Raw genomic sequence first — 20,199 nt, 5'->3', positions numbered from 1 at the left:
TTTAAATAAAAGATTTCCCTCACAATGGTGTGAATGATTTTGACTTGAGAGAACATGGAAATATTTTGTTCTACTTTTAGCAACATGAGCTGCTCTACGCCGAGTCTGGGACACATGACTACACAATAACGTCCATGTGGACCGGTACCTGTCTGAGCCGTGACCGTCAGCTGTCCGCCTCCCCCGGCTCTTCTCCATCTTCCTCCCCCAGCGGCTGTTGGGTAACGTCCTCTGCGGCAGCGGGATGACATGCTGGAGGTACAGCTCTGTGAGCCGGTCCCTGCTCCCACAGTCTCTGGCACTGACATTTTTCTGACTCGGAAAAAACAAACACTGTTAGCTCACCTCAAAATGTCACACATGAGTCTTTAACTAAGGTTGAGAGAAGTGCTGCACAGACAGATAGCTAGCCGGTATGCTAATTTCTTAGTATTCTTCATTTATTTCCACATTAAATAACACATCCCACGTTTCTCTGTAAATGGTGACTCACCTCACTTAAAATTAGCTGCATAAAGTCTTGAGACAACAGTTCAGGGTGCAGTAACAGATCCACATCTGAAGTAGAAACAGCTTTTCCGTTTTGTCCCGTGGAAGTCGCCATGTTGGCTGCTCTTCTTCTTCTTCGTTGGTTTTTACGGCAGCTGACGCAGCAGCATCATCATCACTGCTGCCTCCTAGTGGATGAACATTCTGAAGGTGAGTTTGTTTTTAGTTTTTTTTTATTTTAAAAACAACATTTTTTCCGCTACACTGTCTCCACTGTCTCAGATACACACTTTCTGTTGCACTCTTTACTTTTTTATTTCTTTTTTTCCACGATACTTTTCATTGCTATGTCCAGGTGTCTTCCTTTTCATTTTGACACCGGTGATTGTCTTTTCAGCAGCTTAAAGCCTCTCTTTGGAGACGCAAAACATTCCTTGATGCAGGTAAAACCCTGTAGTAAAAAAAAAAACAGTTATTAAAAAATATTTTGTAGCATCTCGTTTTACTTCCAAGGTCTCTCTTTATTTACAGTCAATCTTTGGTTCAATGATTATAGAGGTCGGTTGTTTGTTGGTGTCTGATGTGTAATAGATTTGTCAGGGCACTTGATTGATAGTCTGAATTGACACATTTTCTAATTAAAAAGCCCATCTTGTGAAAATGTACAAGTTTACAATTTTATTTTTGGGCTTCACTACAATATGTATATATATTTCATTACTCAAAAATCACATCATTTTTCCGATACTCCAGATTGTTGCAGCATGTTTTCTCAGCGTCTGTCTGAAACGCTACGTTTTTAGTTTCTGTCTCTTTAAGGCGTCTTCTGAATAAAGCTTTGTTTGCTCTGATTGATGCCAAACACGTCCTAATAGTTGACATACGGAGCCTTAAGTTTGTAAAAGCTTATCTCAAAGGGTCATGAATTTCTACATGTCAGTGATCAGTGGTCACATGCAGGAGGGAGTTAAATATCTGTATTATTCCCCAGTCAGACCTTAAGAAACCTTTATAATGAAGAGCAAAACATCTTGAACTAGAATGTCGTTCCAGGGTTTTAACCCCTCAAAGCCCCTTTTCTGCTAAAGTAGGCTGTAAAGTGGACTAACATTTTTATTTTTTTTTTCACATAACGCAGAATTAAATTAAGTTTATCTGAATTTAGTGAACAAGTAATATTAATGCCTTTGCTTTAGGCTAGATGTGCTAAAATCATTCAGTAGTTCAAATAAACAGTTTGCATTGCTGCCACTTGATTTTAAAGAAACTTTAAAGTTTTTTTTGTTTTTTTTTTTCAACTTAATTATCTATTTTACCCAAACATCAAAAGTCAAACATGATTTTGTCATTAAACTTACATTAAACCTATTTGAAGAAAATAGTGGTTAAGTTGCAGCAGACAAAATTAAAGAAATGTGGACATAAGGCGCGTGACGCAAAAGGAGTAGCAAACTTAATTTTTTGCACTTTTGCTGAAATTACAATAGCAATTTTAAGTAATTTCAAGTTGACAGAGTCCACAAAAGTAAACTTCTATTGACAAAGCAAAGAAATAAGTGAGATTGATTTGAAACAGTCCTTTACTTGGACTACGGCTAAAATGAACTTTTTACAGTGCAACGTGAGTCCACATCCTCCTCATTAGAAGGAGCCAAACATGTTAATCTTTACTGTCCTGAACTAATATGTTTACCAGCTACCAATAAAAGTAACTCAGCTGGGAATGTAGACGAGCATGGAGTCCATCCTCCTGTCATCTTTGCAATTAAATTACAAGTTGCATCCAGGACTAGGTTAACTAAGTTAGGACTGTAATGTGATCTGAAACACACAAACATGAGCTCTGAATCTAGGTAAGGAAGGTTGTGACTCGCATGTCACATATTGGCACACATGTAAATCTGTCGTATGGAACTCCATTTATTCTTGTTCTTGTGTTTAATTAGAACTGCTTTCCTTCATTCTCCAGCCTCCTTGTGTGTGATAAAGAAAACCTTTTCTGAATTACTCACACAAAACAGCGGTGGGAAGGAATTTTTGGTTTTCTGTGTGCATCAACTTATATTGTGTATTATAGTGATCTAATAAAGTGTACACCCCTTTTCCGTCAATCAAAAATAATGATAATAAATATATATGTATGTGTGTGTGTTTGGAGGAAAACATAAACTTTGCTTATACAAAATAACTTTATTTAAATTCTCTTTTGTATTTTAATAATTTTCCCGTGCTTTAATGGAAACCTTGTAAGTTTTCCTTTAAATCACGTGTAAATACATCATCAGTGTGTGTATGACTAAAAGTTACTTCGCTTTGTACCCCATACAAAGAGATGAACATTAAAAAGTGTTAGCAGGGACTTATGTACATTCACATAGAATAATAAATACGAACAATTTGTTTTCTATCTGCATCTGAAACTAGAAAAAAAAAATGTAATTTTGCACAGAAAGTAAACGTGCAATCATGATTTTATTTAATGTTTTATATCTTCCCTGACTCATTTGGGTTTCAGGTCAAAACCTACAGACAGATCTTGACAGATCTCTGACATTTTCTGTGAATTCCAAATAAGTATTTTAAATGTAAGGATTTCACTCCTTCTTCTTTTCTTCTTTTTGACTCATAAGACAGTAAACTAAACATTCTGTCTGTCTGAGGAGCTTTGAAGCTTTGATGGGAACATCTTTTGAGCATTTTATCATTTTCTAAATTAATTCAAAGTATATTACTGTTACCAGACTTCAGTATCATGGCTCCAGATCTCTGTACGACTGGTTCAGTGATTTAAACTGAAAGAATAAATGAAGCAAAAGGACAACTCAGTGTATTAATAAAGCAGCACCATGTTCCCATTTACAGAAGTACAACCTCTAATTGTTTGCTGAGGCTGCCAATATTCGTAAAAATGTTTTTGCGTATACAAATATTAAATGAATGCAGTAATAATTTAACAATAATAAAGTGCTACATATATTTAGAATGTTACACACAGCTTAAAGTATTCACGTTTCCTCCTAAATAGGAAAAGTTTTTTGTGCAGGCCTTCTTCTACCAATGGGGTTTTTGTTTGTTTGTTTGTTTGTTTTTTTGCTTTATTTCCCTGCATATTTGATGTGCACTTTACATACAGTGCTAGAACATGTTTTTCCTCCAATCACTCCACTCTTTCAATGTAACCTCAATCAAAAACTATATTTATTTACCTGGTTTCATCTTCCATGACATGAAAATGCATTTAAGGAAACATTCATTCCACAATAACCGAAACATTTAATTGCTGACACATTCATGGATTTTTTTTTTTTAAAGAAAATAAAGTTTACTTAACATTAATACTGTATGCTTTTTTTTTTTTCCTGTAACTCATCACATGACTGACAACAGAATTATTATCACCACCACAATTCAGCTGCTTTCAACTGGAAATCGACTTTACAGCCCGAAAGACAGAATAACAATTCAGCGACGATATATGAAACAGAGAAGTAAACCGACAACGAAAGGTATAAAACAGCTTGAGCGGCAGCAAGTTTCAGAAAGTAGAATGGTCCCGAAGCGAAGTCAAGAATACTTTGAGACTGAAAACGTATGAATGTATGGAAACAGCAGAAGAAACGGCCTCACTGCGAGGTCATTTCACTTGACCTTTGGAATGTCTCACATCCTCAGCAGATGGAGCCACAAAACTGTAGATGTTCACATTTTTATTTTTGTGAGAACTTAAAGGAGGTGCTGGCTGAAAAGTTTAGACTGAATGTTTTTGTCACTTCATTCAACTGCTTATTTTAAGGGTATGCAAGAGCTTCACACAGCTGATTGTGTTTCACTGCACACATAAATGTTGCTGGGCCTCACTCTTCTGTGGCTCCTGCCCGGCACTCTGGGACACAGTCTGCAGCTTTTGGGAATGAACTCCTGACAGGCCTCCCTGAACTTTCTGATCCTCCAGCAGTAGATGACGGGGTTAAAGACTGTCTTCAGGTAGCTGAGCCACAGAGCTCCGATGCTGATGGGGTAGAAGACGGAGCTGTAGTAGAACTGCCGGCTGAACACGGCCAGCAGGCTGACCACCGTGTGAGGCAGCCAGCACACCGAGAAGCCGACGAACAGGATGAGGATGGTGGTGAAGGCTCGGGTTTTGAAGCTCATGTCCACCTTGATCTGAGGCGGCCGCTGCAGCCCGGTGAGTCTCATTTTGCTGACTTGGTTGAGGGCCGGCAGGCAGGAGTGCTCACTGGTGTGGTTGTGGATGCGCAGCGTGTTGCGGCGCACCGTGTTGAGGATGCACATGTAAGAGTACAGCATGACGGTAAACGGCACAAAGAACACTGCCACTGCCAACAGCACTGTGTATCCGCGGTCTGCCAGAGACTCGCTGTATCCCAGCACGCACTGCGGCGCCCAGGCGCCCCCGACGCCTGCTGCGCCCGTCCTCCAGCCGACCACCGACGGCAGGGACACGCACAGGCTCAGAATCCACGAACCCGCGATCAGCAGTTTAGCCCTGTGCGGGGTCAGCTTGTCCTGCCGCTGCACAATGATGAGGAAGCGGTCCACGCTGATTATGAGGAGGATGGACACCCCCTCCAGCACAAACAGCCAGTACAGCATGATGGAGGCCCGGCAGAACCCGCTCCCAAAGCTCCAGTCAGCGGTGGCCACAGTGACGGCAGTGAAGGGCATGCACAGCAGGGAGAGCATAATGTCAGAGAAGGCCAACGTGGCGAGGAGGAGGTTGATAGCAGAACGCATGGCAGGTTTCTGGTAAACAATCAGACACACGATTGCGTTGCCGAGGAAACCGATAGTAATCATAAAGATCATTATGGCTGCCAGGGTCACACGCAGAGTGACTGATATGAGAGGAGGCGAAGCTTCTGACGGCTGGATTTCGGCCGCTTCCTCCGCATTGTTTGGCTCCATGAAGTCACACTCCGCCAGCAGGCTTTCATTATTAAAAGCCATAGCAGCTGTTATCAAGGAATATCAGCCCAGGAGAAGGTGAGCATGTTGTGGCGGTGCACAGATGAAGCTGTGTTCCATGGCAATACCTGGAATAGACAGACAAGAAGACCCACGTAAGACATTTTGCAAAACTGATCTTGTAAAATACACACAAGAGATCAAACCTGACAAAGTGTGCGCTCGATGCAGTTACACGACTGTGCTGTCTGACTCTTGAAAAGCTGTGATAAACAAGACCACAGGAAAAAAAAAAGCGACGAATGCATCACCAGACAGTCACCGCTGATCTATTCGTCAGTGCTAATTGTAAATACGAAACAGTGAGAGGAGGAATGACGTCCACATGATGCTGAAGGAGTTATATAAGAAACGGGACCACACCGGGAGTTACAGTCACACAGGACGGAGAGGTGTTGGTCGGCAGGCAGGTTGATGATTAACAGTCGAGCTGTAACGTTTCACACATGAACAGAAACACACACATTTACACAACAGCCAGGGTGTCGTCAACTGTCAGCTGAAGCAGACGCCCTCTCTCTCTCTCTCTCTCTCTCTCTCTCTCTCTCTCTCTGGGTTAATACTTGAGACGCTGATGCAACCTTGATAAAGCAGAAGTCTTTTCACACAGGACACGTCTGTTGCCATGGTTTCCCCTTCCCGCGCCGGATGATGGGACGGAAGGTGTTTAAGCTTAACTGCATGATGAGTTCATTAAGGCATTCCCACATGCGGTCCTACAATGTGGACAGGTAATTAGCAGCTGAAGAGGAAGACCCAGAGAGGAGTAATTTGTCTGTGTTGACTTACAGCGTTACCACCTGGATCTACGAGGCCTTAATAGCAGCAATGTGACACAATATGGCAGCAGGTGTTACAAATACCAACGGCTCCGTTCTGCTCCGTCTGAATTGGAAGCAGCTAAATGGAATCCAGCCATTATTCATTTTATAATACAAATGCCAGAATGTCTTGAAAGGTTGGGATATGGTTTCAGTGACGGTGCTCGTCTTAGTTGCGCTAGCATCAGTAACGTCTGTAATCACAATCAAAAACATTTTGTCACTCAGTGAGAGATTTTATGTTAGAATGACCCTAAAACAAGACGACCCAGGTTGTCTCGTCACACATCAGTTCACCCAAACAGGTAAAAAAAAAAAGAAAACAAACAATCCCTTCAGTGACTGTAGCTACATTCTGCCATGAAACGCCTCATAAGCCACTGCACAGTGTTGCTGCTTGTTGCCACGGCAACAAGGTCACCAGTTCCATGGCAACAAGCAGCCCCTACTCTCATCCCCCCGTAAAAGTGTACGAAATGTTTGTTTTTTTGTATGAGGATTTATCTTCAAGGTTTTTTTTTTTTTCTAAGAAATTAATCTCAACCACATGACTAATAATTCAAAACAAAATAATAAGCAAATGAGGAAGACTTAATGAAATGTGAATAAGGATTTCTGGCTTACATTTTTTTTGTATTGACAGATAACATGTTTATTAGGTCACATGTAGAAAATAAATAATTATTTTTTTAATTTTTTAAATGAACAAAGGTGCAGAGCAGGTGTCTTTCCACGGCTCCGTATAAAGCTGGTATGATGACACAGTAATAGAGTAAAATTACAGCCTGAGAAAATCTAAATAATACATTTTTTATTATGGTGAAAAAAAGACTGAATTAAACGCCTCAAGTCCTTTGTTTTTATGCAGATTTTAGAAGATCACGGTGGTGTCAGCTCCTCTAAACACACAGGGGATATTTGCTGCTTCTCTCCAGTGCAGCATGTTACATCTTAATTCATGAGCTAATAATTCATCGCTTGCATCCATTTTTTTTCTCTCTACACAGCTCCACCACTGATCCCGTACAGCGTGTTCTCACGTTTACAAACGAACACGTTTCTGCCTCTCACCTGTCTGTCAACCTGTCTGCATCCACAACAAGTCAACAACAACAAGTCAGGGCAGAACATTCACCTACATCAAAGACTGGATGCCTGTTCTTGTTTTTTTTTTAGTTGTTTTTTTTCTCCTCCACCCTGAGCATCGACTAATCAATACATCTTCAAGCATTAAGCAGACATCAACAGACTCACCTTGACGGTTACCGGGTCGTACGTTCGCCTCCCTTCGAGCCAGTCAGCTCGGTGACCGCGTCTCTCCTCCTAAGCATGCTGAGGTTCTCCCAAAAAATCCCACTTTGAACATTTCACTGCTGGATCGATCGCCATCGTGCCGCCTGCAGATGATGCTGACGCCAGAAGAGCAGGTGGTCTCTGATTTAAAGGAGCAGTGTGGCAAGAAAAAAAAAGAAAAAAGGTAATCCTAAGTTACACCTCATTACATAAACTGTTAATCAATAAGCGATCAAATTTACATATAGTACAGATTCCCTGATTTCAGATTTAACTTACATGCGTGTAAATTAAACTACGTGAATCCACGCTGTAGTTAAATGCAGGTTGGGTGCATAAATGACCAGCAGCTAATAATAATAATAATAATAATAATAATAACAACAATAATAATAGCATTTTAATTAAACTGAAGGGAAAAAATAAATCTCACGTCATAGGTGTAATAGGAAATCTTAGACAGACAATAATATTTTATCTTATTCTTATTCTTCCATAAACCTTACAACAATGATAACTGTTTTTTGTTTGTTTGTTTTTTAATAATGCACCTGAAAACAGTGTAATCAAGGTGCTTTGATATTAAACCCCATAAAAATACATAATCAGTAAGGCAATATCAAAACAGAAAGAAAGAAATTGATTTAAACATGGTAAAAGAAGCTTTAAAGATTTTTTTTCTTTTTATTATGAATAAATCCACACAACAAAACATTGGTTGATGCAGATACAGTAATAAAAGCACCAAAAATGCCATAGTGCATTCATTAAAGTAATGAAAAAATACAAATACACATAAGAACAAAATAGAAAGAATAAACAGAATGAAAGAAGAACAAAAGGAAACCCCTCAAGACAAGGGTAAAAGGAAAAAAGAGATGGCATCTCATAAAAGCAAAGGGGGTTAAAGGTGTTTATGATTTAAGAGAGGACACTAATTCTGAAGCTTGTATTTCTCATGTGGGTCATTTCAAGGCAAACAACAAGTAATATAAATGACAACAGAGAGTAGTTTAAGTTATTAATAGAGTACAAAAATACTTCAACATAATAAAATGAAAATGATCTGAATGTAGAAGACTGTATGGGTGTAGTGGAGAGTCAAGAAAAAGTCAATTCACAAAAAAGCAAGTGTTTATCCAAGTTATTTATTGCATTAAACCACAGAATGTATGCCTTCCAGAGACAAGAACCAAAGGTTCCATGTTATAGATTAAAAAGCTGTGCGCCAGTCTCTCATGGTTTAGTCCAACTGTTCCACTAGTGAGGCCCTCCGGTGTGCCTGCAGAATGTTTTGTGTGGGTCTTCAGGAGACAAGCTGTGGCCTCCTGTGGGCTCCGAGGCTTCAGGGTCAAGCTGCTCACCTGAAACAAACAAGAGTGGATTAAAGACAAACCTTCATATGAGAGAGAACACAGGTAATATACGAAGCAAGCAGAAATAATAACACACCCAGTGTTGGCTAAATACAATAAACCGTTAAATTTAGATTTTCCATCGCAGATACTTCCTACAACTGCTTCCCTCCGTTTAACCCCCGTTCTCAAGCTTTGTGATTGCGCATCTCATTCTGGCATGAATATAAATGACACATTCATTATGTATGATACGTACAATCCACTCTAAAAGTCCAATAAAAGACTCACAGCCAAGATTACTTTTTTTTCCCCCTTTACCTTGAACGACTATTTTGATTGATGCTCTGTAAAAAAAAAAAAGTCATGATCTTGCATTTATTACTTTGTCCAGGAGATAGCAGCATTGCACTCCAGCTGGATTGTAGTTGGCGAAGCAAGTTTGTGTTGCATGTGTAGGTATTTATGTGTTAGTGGAGGTTTAGGCTTTTAATTCAAATGTGTTCAAGGTTGCAACACTTTAGCAACAAGTATGACTCAATATATTAATGAGATTCTTTGATTTTATTTTATTTTGGGCACTCTAGGAATAGAATACTGATAAGTCTGCAAAACAGCATCAACAGAGACAACAATTAATTTTTGTTTTACACAGGAAATCTGCTATTTTCACACACACACACACAAAAAGACACTCATACACTTAGCATGCGGCCTGAGATTCTTTTCATGGGTGTGCTTGTCTAAATTGGCATCATGCCCATGTGTTGAACATGCCCATCAAACGAGTTCCACTCCAGCGGTCCTGCACATGCATGCTCGTCACGTTCAGCGGCACCCACACAACAAGCTCGCTGGTGAGAGAATTCATTTCCCCGTCCGTTATTCCACAGATGTTTGCTTTAATTTCTTCCTGATTGAGAGACTTTGGTGCTTCATCAAACACCAAAGTGAAAAATGCTCACCGCTAAATCAGAATATTCAGAGCAGAGGAGGGAACCCACACGAGTGATGTTCAGCCAGTTGTGTTACATTAAGGGAGGAAAAAGTCAGACATTGTAATTCAAACACAACAGCTCTCTGACATTACATCCACCTCAGATGTGCTTTTTTTTCTCGTCCTGCATTTTATTCATGCACCTCACTGCTTCTGTTTCCAGGTACGTGTCTCCTGAGTTTCGCCTCACACCGAGGAAGCCACGGTGCGTTAATCAGTGTTAGAATTTAGTAGTTAACCAGTCTCCACGTCGTGAAAATAATTAACACCAAACAGTGGGGAACGGTAATGTGCAAACTGCAGTGAAATAGTTGTAGATTAAAACTTTACTGTTGTTAAATGATTACTTGGGTAAGAGCGCGCGTGTGTGTGTCTGTTTTAAGTCGGCTGCGTCCAAACTGTGAGGCACAAACAACAAGCATTAAAGGAGGGATTATCGAGGAGTAATTGCTTTATGTAAAGTACCTCTGAATAAGGCTTTAAGAGCAATTATGAGCAATTATATTGGTAGTTATTATTGGAAGGAGGTAATAACATCTTTAGAGTGCAACTGCAAACACTAGTCTGATGATTAATGATGCTAAATTTAAGTAGAACACAGATGAATGTTGCACTTTTTTACGCGAGCTGTTGTTTCAGGAGTTTGGGGTTCTCGGGGAAACTGTAACATCATCAGCTTGTGGCTTCAGATCCCAGCATTGATATTCAGTGTAGACACCCTAGCGCCGTGTGATGACAAAACCCTTTAAAGGGCTTTTTATCCCCCAATTCCAGCCTTATCTCCCATCTTTACATCACGCAGCTTTGAGGGGATCACACTGCAATCCTGCCAGCTTATATTCTACCTCCATTTTCATTTGGGAACTTAAGCTCGCAGCTCAGTGGAAATATAACATGTTAAGAGCCATCCGTAAGATGATGACGGTGAGCGGCGACGCCACCTGTCCACCTTTTGCACCACGCCATTGTGACGTTATTGGTTTAATGCAGAAATACTGTGTGTATTTTAATGTGTCAATCGAGTGGTGTGATGCCAACAACCACTCCATGGGAAAGAAATTAGAATTCCATAAAAGTCTGCAAGAACTTTTTTGCCGGAAGCTTGTTGTCTGGTGAAAAAATTACTCCTGCTTAAATGTGAAATTCAAATTAAAGGTTTGTTTTCAGCAGTGATTGTGAGATCACCTAAATCAGCTCTTAGCTGCAGAATTTCCTAAAACACTACAAGAAACAAAAATAATCTCCGTTTGGCATTAACCAGGTGTTTACAGTGTGTCTGTGATGATTCTCACTCATCCTTTCTATGGTATTTCTAAGCTCTTAAATGAAAGCAGCTGGACTTACTTAAGTGTTATTTAAGATTTTTCACCTTTCATCAACTCAACCTCCTCAAAACATTCCAGCAAGTCCTTGATTTTTGCACTCAGATAAAGTTTTGCAAACAGTTTGTTTATTTGCGTCGATATCTTTCTTAGCATGTGAAGCTCCGTCAGTATATCTGCGCCATCTCCACTTGGGTCCCTTCAGCTTCTTCAGAGTTTGAAAACTGACTCGGAATGACAACAGCTGTAAAGGCGTATACGAAAAGACCCATTTAAATAGCTCATTCATACCAGCGGACTGCTATTTATAACCGCAAGGCCTGAGTTTCCTTTAAATCCTGCCAAATGTTCAGCAAGACAAACACACACCTTGAATATGTCGTGCGCTACACCTGCATGTGCGTTTCGACGGTGGTTTCAATTTATTTAGGGCTGAGAATAGAAAATAAAGTTGCTCCAACAAGGACAGAAATCCAGAGGAACCATTTATTCATGAATCGCGTAAAAGGCGACAAAAAAAAGTGTGTGTCAGTTTGCATTTCGTAAGACGGGACGTCAGCATCTGGGATGTGTGCTCACACAGTCATGAAAAGTGTAACATTTGCAGTAACGCATTAACTTTCAGGTTTGTGTTTGTTCCTCAGCGTTCTGTCTGGCTTGTCAACAGCTACTGTAGCAGCAGACCTTTGACCTCCCTCCTAGTTTCACTGCAACTACAGCGTCTGTGTTGATTTTTCCATGACTTCTCTCCATTATCCACACGGCGCCGGCTCATGTTTTTATATGCAGCTACACGTATGTATTATTCTGTGTCGTGTTTGTATGGATCGGAGGCAGGAGAGAAGAAACACAGATTTGTTTTTCAGAGCCAGCGTCCCGAGCTCCTTGCCGCCTATCTGCCAAACCCATCATCTGTGGCAAAAAGATCCGCTGCCTCGTGTCACTCCATCTCGCTGTCACCTTGGCAACCGCTGCCGAGGTGAACTGCCAGCTGGGATAGCCGACCTCCGCTGGCTGCGTTCCATCGGGCTGCAGTCCACGGCCCTGCCACAGGATGTATGTGGCTGGACTGATATGCGGAGCACAAATGTAGAGGCAAACTCCAAGAGCAGGCTTGTGTGATGAGTTCAGTCGGTCTCGAAGGGGTCAGCGTTATGTTTAACTCAAACAGAAGGCATAAGAATGAGGAAAGGGTGCTGGCTAGAGGCAGATTCTTGTGATTTATGTTAGATATGAGACTTAAGGAAATGATGACAAGCTGGTAGGATGCAGCTAACGATGATTTTCAATGATAGTGTACTTTCTCTGGTTATCTGTTAACCCACTTTGTCTGGAAACTGTCAAAAAGTGGTGAAAATGCCTGATTAGTGGAGTAGCTCTGAGGGAGATATTAACAAGAAAGATTTTATTTTTATAGTTTTGTATCTAGAACTATCAGATAATGGCTGTTTACTGTCTTTAATTTGCACTAAAGACACTGTGAGTTAAAAGTTTGACAGCCTTCACTAAAAAGCAGCAAAGCACGTATTTAATATTTCACTAAAAAAAAAAAGCATGACATAAAATAATAACGATGAAGGTGATGCTGAGTGTGTGTACGCATTAAGAATGATGGCCATGTCATATCTTAACACCATTTTTTTATGTCAAATTTATTAAATAATTAGTCTATTCCATGAAAATAAACACAGTGGAAAAAAAATAAATAGCCCAAATCATCACACAAGAATACACAGCAGACTTGTACATGAACTCGAGGGAATGTTTTGCTAATCTGAGCAAAAGAAGAAGAAGAAGAAGAAGAAGCCTCTTATAAAGGAAAAAGTACAATATTGGAATAATTGTAAATCGCTAGTTGACCATCTTAAACTGAGTCACAACATAAATCCACCGACACACAACACAAAAGTGAGAAACATATTTGAAGGAAGATAAATTATTGCTCATTATAAAACAACTTAGTGTTGAATAAAGCGGAATCAATGTCTTTCATTTTCAAAAAATAAAAAAAAGAAAAGAATAAAAGGTACAGGCTACAGCCCAGTCTAGCATGTGGGACATCAAATTCTGCAGCATTACAAGGGAACTTTTATTTTTACAGTACAGAGATGTGGAAGGAACTTTATCTGTTAGGACGTCTTGACTTTGAAGCCTCTTAAAGTGTTTATTTTGAATCTTTAAAAGACTTTAAATTGTTTTCTGCTCAGATTTTAGATAACTGGAATATATTTTGGCTCCAGAAGTTGTTTTATAATGCAGAAAAATTACCCAACGATGCGTAAAAGTGGACATTTATCCTGCTCTGACATAAACACTCATTGGATAACAATGTTTTTGTGGATCAACGCTCATGGATAAGAAAAGTCAACCAAATAGTCTAGTCAGTCTGGGAAACAGTTCTCTAAAAAAAAAAATATTCAAACACATCACTTTGTTCAGATTTCATGTCCGTCATTTGGTTATTTTCACGTGTCGCTGTACATCCTCTTGCACTCTATGGAAGGAGACGGTGTGTCAGGTCCCATGCTGCCCACCTGTGAATACGCGTCCTCCGGGGTGCGCGGGAGTCCAGGCGGCGTCATGCGCTTCTCTTTCTGCCTGCGGTTGCAGAACCAGACCCTGACCACCTCCTTCTCCAGCTGCAGAGTGTCCGCCAAAGAGTTGATCTCCTGCGCGGAGGGTTTGGGACACTTGAGGAAGTGGCTCTCCAACGCGCCTTTTACGCTCACCTCGATGGATGTGCGCTTTTTCCTCTTCCTGCCCTGCGTGGCGATCTTATCGATGCTGGTCGGGCTCCCGGTCGTGGAATCGGCCTCTTCCAGCCATTTGTTGAGCAGAGGTTTCAGCTTGCACATGTTCTTAAAGCTTAGCTGAAGCGCTTCGAATCTGCAGATGGTGGTCTGGGAGAACACGTTGCCGTACAGGGTGCCCAGAGCCAAGCCTACGTCTGCCTGGGTGAAGCCGAGCTTGATCCGCCGCTGTTTGAACTGTTTGGCGAAATGCTCCAAATCGTCAGACGTCGGGGTGTCCTCGTCTGAGTGCGACTCGTGGCCCACCCCGGGGTGCTGGTGATGGTGCGTGTGGTGATTGTGGTGGTGATGGTGCTGATGGTGGCTGCCGTGGTCCAGCTCAGGGGACTCCCCGCGCACCAGCCCCGAGTGCATGAGGCTTTGTCCGGTGTGCGAGCTCAGCATCCCGTTGACTGTAAATCCGCCGGGCTGGGAGTAGATGAGGGACTGTTGCTGCTGCTGCTGCGACTCGGTGATGCTGATGTGCGTCGCGGACGTGCCTCCCCAACTTCCTGGGTGCGTCTGATGAGGTCCCAGATGTGGAGACCTGTGGTGCAGAGCTGAGCCTGAGTGGAGGTCATCCCTGCCGGTGTTTCTCTTCACGTCCTGCGGCTGGGAACTGGGGGGCCACGGAGATCCGGCCTCTGCTGCTGCCGCTGCGGCTGCAGCTGCTGCCGCTGCTGCGTGAGGCAACGATGTCACCCACTGGTGGGCATGGCTTAGCATGTGTCCCCCGTTGCTCGCCACCATGGCTCCGTGCATGAAGTCACTCTGCACCATCTTAACTGAAGGGTCTCCTCTGTATCCACTAGACACCGTGGTCACAGCGGTGCTGCCCGGCTGCATGCCACCACCCCTCCGATCAGAGTGAAGGACCGGGCCGGATAAAATCCTGCTGCTGGCTAGGTATGGAGTTGAGGTGGCTGTTGCCATTCCCCAAAGCATATATCTTGGGTTGTACTTCTCTCTTCTGATGTTTGACTAAAGTTCAACTTTGCTCTAATCCATGAATAAATTCTGCCTATTTCAGCATGAGCGAGATTTTTTTTTTCGCGCTTAGTTGGAGAAAAAAAAAAGTGACAAATCACTCCATCGATGTTTAGGTGATAGTTTTAGTTGAATAGCAGCTTGTGCGTGCTGTGACCTGTGTGACAAAACACGCTTTTTCACTCATTCCGTTGCGAAAAAACGATAGTTTCAGAACTTTTCTCTGTCCCGGGAGTTCCGCCGTGCGTAATCCACAGACCTAGCGATATGGAAATGCACCTTCTTTCATCCGAACAGAGGAGCTGTTAGAACGCTTACTTGTCTACTTGCTTCTCTGAGATTTGGCGGAGATTAGATGATAATGACAAAACCTTGAAAGCCTCTGCGATCCGCTCAGTTCAGTTTCGCTCACAGCTGCTCAATCCGGTGCGTCCTCCACAGAGCGAAGGAGACGAGCATGTGTTTACGTTGTGCCAAGGCTGCGTATTCCTCTCCCATCTCCATCCAATTACAACAGAAAGGCTCTGCAGGGCTCCCGCTGATTGGACGCGCAGTCAGAGAGGAGTTGGTGTGTCTCACAGTTGAGCCTTGGGTGCACAGAGTTCTTGCTGCGGGAAAAAAGGGAACAATTTGCTAGAAAATATTGCAAATCGAGAAAAAAAAAAGGCACCAAATAGCTTGAATGTGTCTTCAAGGATGCGTAAAGTATGAACCATGCGAGTACAGTAGACAGGGAATCCAGCAACAAAACTAAACTTGTTCCAAAACTATAAAAATACGCATTGTGCCAAATATATTTCTATTATTATTGTTGTAGTTACACTTATTATTATTTCTCCTCTTTAGCCAACTTTGAGAGAATTAGGCCGCCTAAAGTTTGTGATGCCTGACAATCTGATCAGTCCTTTTAATCTCATTTCTAATAACTGAGAGCAGTTGAGGCCTGAATCAAAGGATACTCAAGTCGTCTTTGGCTACACAGGGGGGTTTGAACGCCTCTTGCATTTTAATGCGCTCTCCTTTTCACATGGTAAAGGAAAGGCCACAGTGGCATGACGCGCCACACTGCTGAGCGCTGAAGCTGCACAAAACCGAGCCAGCAGTTTGATTTTTTATTTTTTTTCCATCCTCAAAAAAAAACATAAACCGGTTCTAGTGGGACGTTTGTGTCTCCTGGGTCAGTTTATGGATAGGCTGTGAAATGAACGCGTCGTAGGGAACTCTGGTGCCACGGGCTTGACTCGCCTTTTACGGGCCATGAGAGAGTTTAGGCATCGGCTGAGACACATGGAGTTTTGTGACGGGAAGAGAGAGCCAGGTGAGGCCCAGTTAAACGTGCTGCTAATTTATGTTTTGCAGTGGATTTGTCTTGGATCTTGTCCAAAAGGTAAAAGATAAATAGACTCCAAACCTCCCCTTCTCCAAACAGAGACATAAACTGAGCCCATTATCACAACATTTAAATTCCATTATGTTCAGCAGCCAAATTACCTTTAGACTTATCCAGTTTTAGGATGTAATCAAATGTGAACAAGCTAATAATAATTCTGTAGCAATAAAAATATGCTGAATGATTCACCAGCACAATGGTCAATTTATGTCTGATGCTGATTAGGCTGTTGAGGAGTCTTGAAAGGTGAATTTAAATGCACTGAAGTACTTTAAGGTACTAATAAACCCACTTAGTAATGCAGTGACAGGGTCATTCTCAACAAAAGGTAATTTAATATGAGTCGTTTTTCATGAGATTGTTTGGTTAAAGTGTGTATCATTTCCAAAATCAGCATGGAAAGTGGTCAGGGGCTTCTGCATCATAACACACTCACTCATACACCCACTTGACTCTCAGGATGGGGTCATTAGCCGCATATCACACCATCATTTGCACAACAGAAAGTGAATCATCTGACTTGTTTAAATGCTTAAATCAGCTTCTTTACACTTTAACCTTTGTGACGACAGCACATTAAAGTATGAAAATCTTCAAGATTAACCGAAGCACAACTTTTTATTGTAAAGCTGCAGCACTTAATCGATTATTTGGCAACTTTTAAATCAGCTGCCAACTATGGTGATAATTGATTAACTGGTTTGAGTAATTTTTTTAAAAAAGAAAAAGTCAAAATTCTCTGAATCAAGCTTCCTAAATGTGAATATTTTCTGATTTCTTTCTTTCTTGATTAAAGAAAACTGTGATCAGAAACAGTGATCGACATGTTTCACTATTTTCTTTTGACATTTTGTAGCTCAAACGACTGATCAATTAATAATCGACTGAGTAACTGAAAAATTAAACATCTTTATTTGCAGCACTACTTTATGTTGATAACCAATATCCACAAGGGGTTTATAAACGGGCAATAATGGCTTTATTAATAGTTGCTAAATTAAGAAGTGAGTCTATATAAATATATTTTGCGCTTTTTTTGGGCTGCTTTGCATTAAAAATAGACAAAACTCGTCATCGTATGACTCCTGGTTCCACATGTAAAAAAGCAATTAAGGATCTTTGTGATAATATAAATCTGCAAGTGTGAATGTTTATTGATTGTTACATTTCTTTTACTCCGAAAACTTTTTCTTTTAGTGAAAGTGGTCAAACTGTGGTGATGTTTGTGGTAAATAGAAGGTTTATCTTAAATGGCAAAACACAGACGAAATGGGTTTAAGTAGCTGAAACCCCAAAATGTTTTGTATAGTTAGCTTTAAATGTCATGCTTTATTTCTAACAAGAGGTTGCAGATGCACACACACACACACACACACTGAGACAATATAGATTATTTTAAAAAAAACTTTCTAGAATATGTGAAACATCATAACAGGTATCATTTCTGACAATGGCTATTATAAGTTTGCTTCTTAAACAAGTTTTATATTTGGAAAAAACAACATTTTTACACTTCTTCATTAAGCAATTATTTATTCCGCAGCTTTTTAAAAACCTGTTTATCGCTGAGCTGCGTTCAGTAAAACAACAAAAACATGCAGGAGAGGCTGTACAAAAGCGCCACAGTGTTCCACATGTTTCAAGCCTACCAGCATAATGTAGAGCAAACCAGACGCCTCGGAGAGGGCAGTAATGTTTTTCATGTGTTGTGCTGCCTGGTCACAGCACTGGGTCCTCTATTTGTTATTCATGAAGGAAGCTGGGTGAAGAGGCCTTCTTATGATGCACATTTTTTTCTCTCTGTTCCCTCTCTCTCTCTCTCTCGCTCTCTCTCTCTCTCAACGGAGCTGCCTGACAACTAAGTAAATAATCTGTTTTAGTCGTAGTGAATACCGCAATTAATCCGGCATAATGAGCGTGACACCGTCAGCTAATTGACATTATTGTTTCTTTAAGATCATCCTCAAAATAATTTACACAGAGACTTTTTCTCTCTCCCTTCTCTGTCTCCCACTCCTCGCCCTCTGTTGAGTCTTCAATATGCAGATCGGCCATTTCTGTCCCCGGGCTATTTTCTTTGGTAGACTTTTGAAATATGCAAATGCTTCCAACAAAAAAAAAAAAAGAAAAAAAAATTGCGAAAGAGAAAAAGGAAAAGCCTTCATCTGGGCTCCAGGAGTTTTCCATTCAAAGAAACAGATGATTTTCTCTTGTTCCTGCTCTTGTTTTTCTTTAGTTTGCTTTGTCAGTCAAGGGTCTGTCTAATTAAGACGAGAGAGACGCGAAGCAGGCAGACAAAAACAAAAATTAATTTGCAAGCTTGACAGTGTTGTCACTAAATTTATTTTTCTGCAGAGATTATAACAAGATCTTCCTCGCAAGATTGTTCGCCCAACACTTGAAACCTCTCCTCACCGATTCACTGTATACGCCGTGGAAGCTATAAGACCAGACAAATCGTGGCCTTCCTCTTACAGAATGGAATGTACTGTGAACTGTGTGTCTGCTCGGAGAGAACACAACTTATCTTCATCCCTGTTCTCTTTATATTCCACCTCTTTAGAGTCATCCTGCGGTTCTGATCATGAGTGTGTTTGACCTTCAGCTCTCCCTGAGTCAGAGAGATCCTTCACAGCGTGAGTCTCTACCCACAACCCCCCGCTGTGTGTTTAAATCAGAAGCAGAGGCAGAAAAGGAGAGAGCGAAGAAGAGACAAAGTGTGGTAGTCGGGGTACACAAGGAGAGAGAGAGGATATGGAGGGATAATGATCAAAGTGTCTTCATTACCAAAGTATTCATTCAGAGAGAAATATGAGACAAACACAACCAATGATATTCAAATTTAAAGGCAGATGTCTGAGAGGTTTGGACGTACGTCTTAATGCGCTGTGATGTTTTCAGCTGCTCTTTAGGCCGTTTAGACACGATTCAACAGAGATGAAAAGTTTGCCGGGACTGACGTCCATTTCTTAACTGTACCGGATGCTTTGGAGTTACTGATAGCAGAGAAGGAGAAGAAAAAGAAGGAGGGCAGCTCTGTTTACTGCACAGGAACAATTGTCAATTACAAACTCCCCACTGCGACTTAAATGATGACACCCAACGGACAGACACACCAGCTAAACGCCGTTGTGGGCCGGCCCATTACGCATAAATGGGGGAAAGTTAATGTGTGAAAATTACATTCATTAATCCCGACGGATAATTTGAAAGGGGCCAAAGTGGCAAGGAACGGCAGAGAGAATACAGCAGGGAAACGGTTCAAAGACATCACTCGTTTCTCTTTCTCCGTGTGAGTTTTTTTTTTTTTTTTCCGTTTGTGTACCCAGGTGCTTGCAGGTGTGTGCAGAGGCTGAAATGTGCCTCTTCCTAAGTGTCTGTATGCATTAACATAATGGCGAAAGGTGTACTCGGAATGATGGCATTGAAGTCTGTGATTAATGTTTATGCTAAGCTAAACATGGGAGAGAAGAGCAACATCTGGGCCATCACAGCGGAAAAACAGAGGAAATTGAGAAAAGATGAGGCTCTTGGGGTTTAGAGTATTCAGATAAAGTCACGGCCTATATGAAAAATATGGTGCTTCTATCGCTGCAAAAAATATAAGACATGTAAACTGGGTTAGGGGAAAGGAAGCCTTTAAGTTTTTAATTTCCTTTTAGCTTTTAGCAAGGCTCATGAGCTGAAATAGAAATAAAGAAAAATACAGTGTTACTGCAATTGTGGTTGGGTTTGTTTTTTTTTATATCTTCCAATACTGGCATCTAGTT

General features: G+C 41.2%; 3 protein-coding genes across 3 annotated transcripts; all 3 read right to left on the bottom strand.

The window, feature by feature from the left end:
- Positions 1 to 122: 122 nt before the first annotated feature.
- On the bottom strand, positions 123 to 614 carry cunh2orf49 (chromosome unknown C2orf49 homolog; the record flags this gene model as incomplete). Its single annotated transcript, XM_008296403.1, has 2 exons — positions 494 to 614; positions 123 to 312 (listed from the first exon to the last, which is right to left on the bottom strand). Coding segments are annotated over exons 1-2 (301 nt in total), but the record flags the coding sequence as incomplete, so codon positions are not given.
- A 3,682-nt stretch (positions 615 to 4,296) lies between these two features.
- Positions 4,297 to 5,457, bottom strand: gpr45 (G protein-coupled receptor 45). Its single transcript, XM_008296400.1, has one exon. The coding sequence runs from the start codon at positions 5,455 to 5,457 to the stop codon at positions 4,297 to 4,299; it is 1,161 nt and encodes a 386-aa protein (XP_008294622.1).
- Positions 5,458 to 13,509: 8,052 nt separating this feature from the next.
- LOC103368139 (POU domain, class 3, transcription factor 3-B) lies at positions 13,510 to 14,997 on the bottom strand. The gene has a single exon (XM_074465731.1). It carries the CDS (start codon positions 14,995 to 14,997, stop codon positions 13,729 to 13,731), a length of 1,269 nt encoding a protein of 422 aa, XP_074321832.1. The 3' UTR covers positions 13,510 to 13,728.
- Between the last annotated feature and the right edge of the window lie 5,202 nt (positions 14,998 to 20,199).

The sequence above is a fragment of the Stegastes partitus genome, unplaced genomic scaffold (assembly GCF_000690725.1).
Source record: "Stegastes partitus isolate 25-593 unplaced genomic scaffold, Stegastes_partitus-1.0.2 Scaffold1125, whole genome shotgun sequence".
Lineage (NCBI taxonomy): Eukaryota > Metazoa > Chordata > Actinopteri > Pomacentridae > Stegastes > Stegastes partitus.
Note: the sequence above shows the minus strand (reverse complement) of the source record. Positions and strands in the feature narration are given on the sequence as shown.

Bases quoted from the DNA above. Each gene is read 5' to 3' on its own strand.
- gpr45 (XM_008296400.1), bottom strand. From the start codon at position 5,457: ATGGCTTTTAATAATGAAAGCCTGCTGGCGGAGTGTGACTTCATGGAG.
- LOC103368139 (XM_074465731.1), bottom strand. From the start codon at position 14,997: ATGCTTTGGGGAATGGCAACAGCCACCTCAACTCCATACCTAGCCAGC.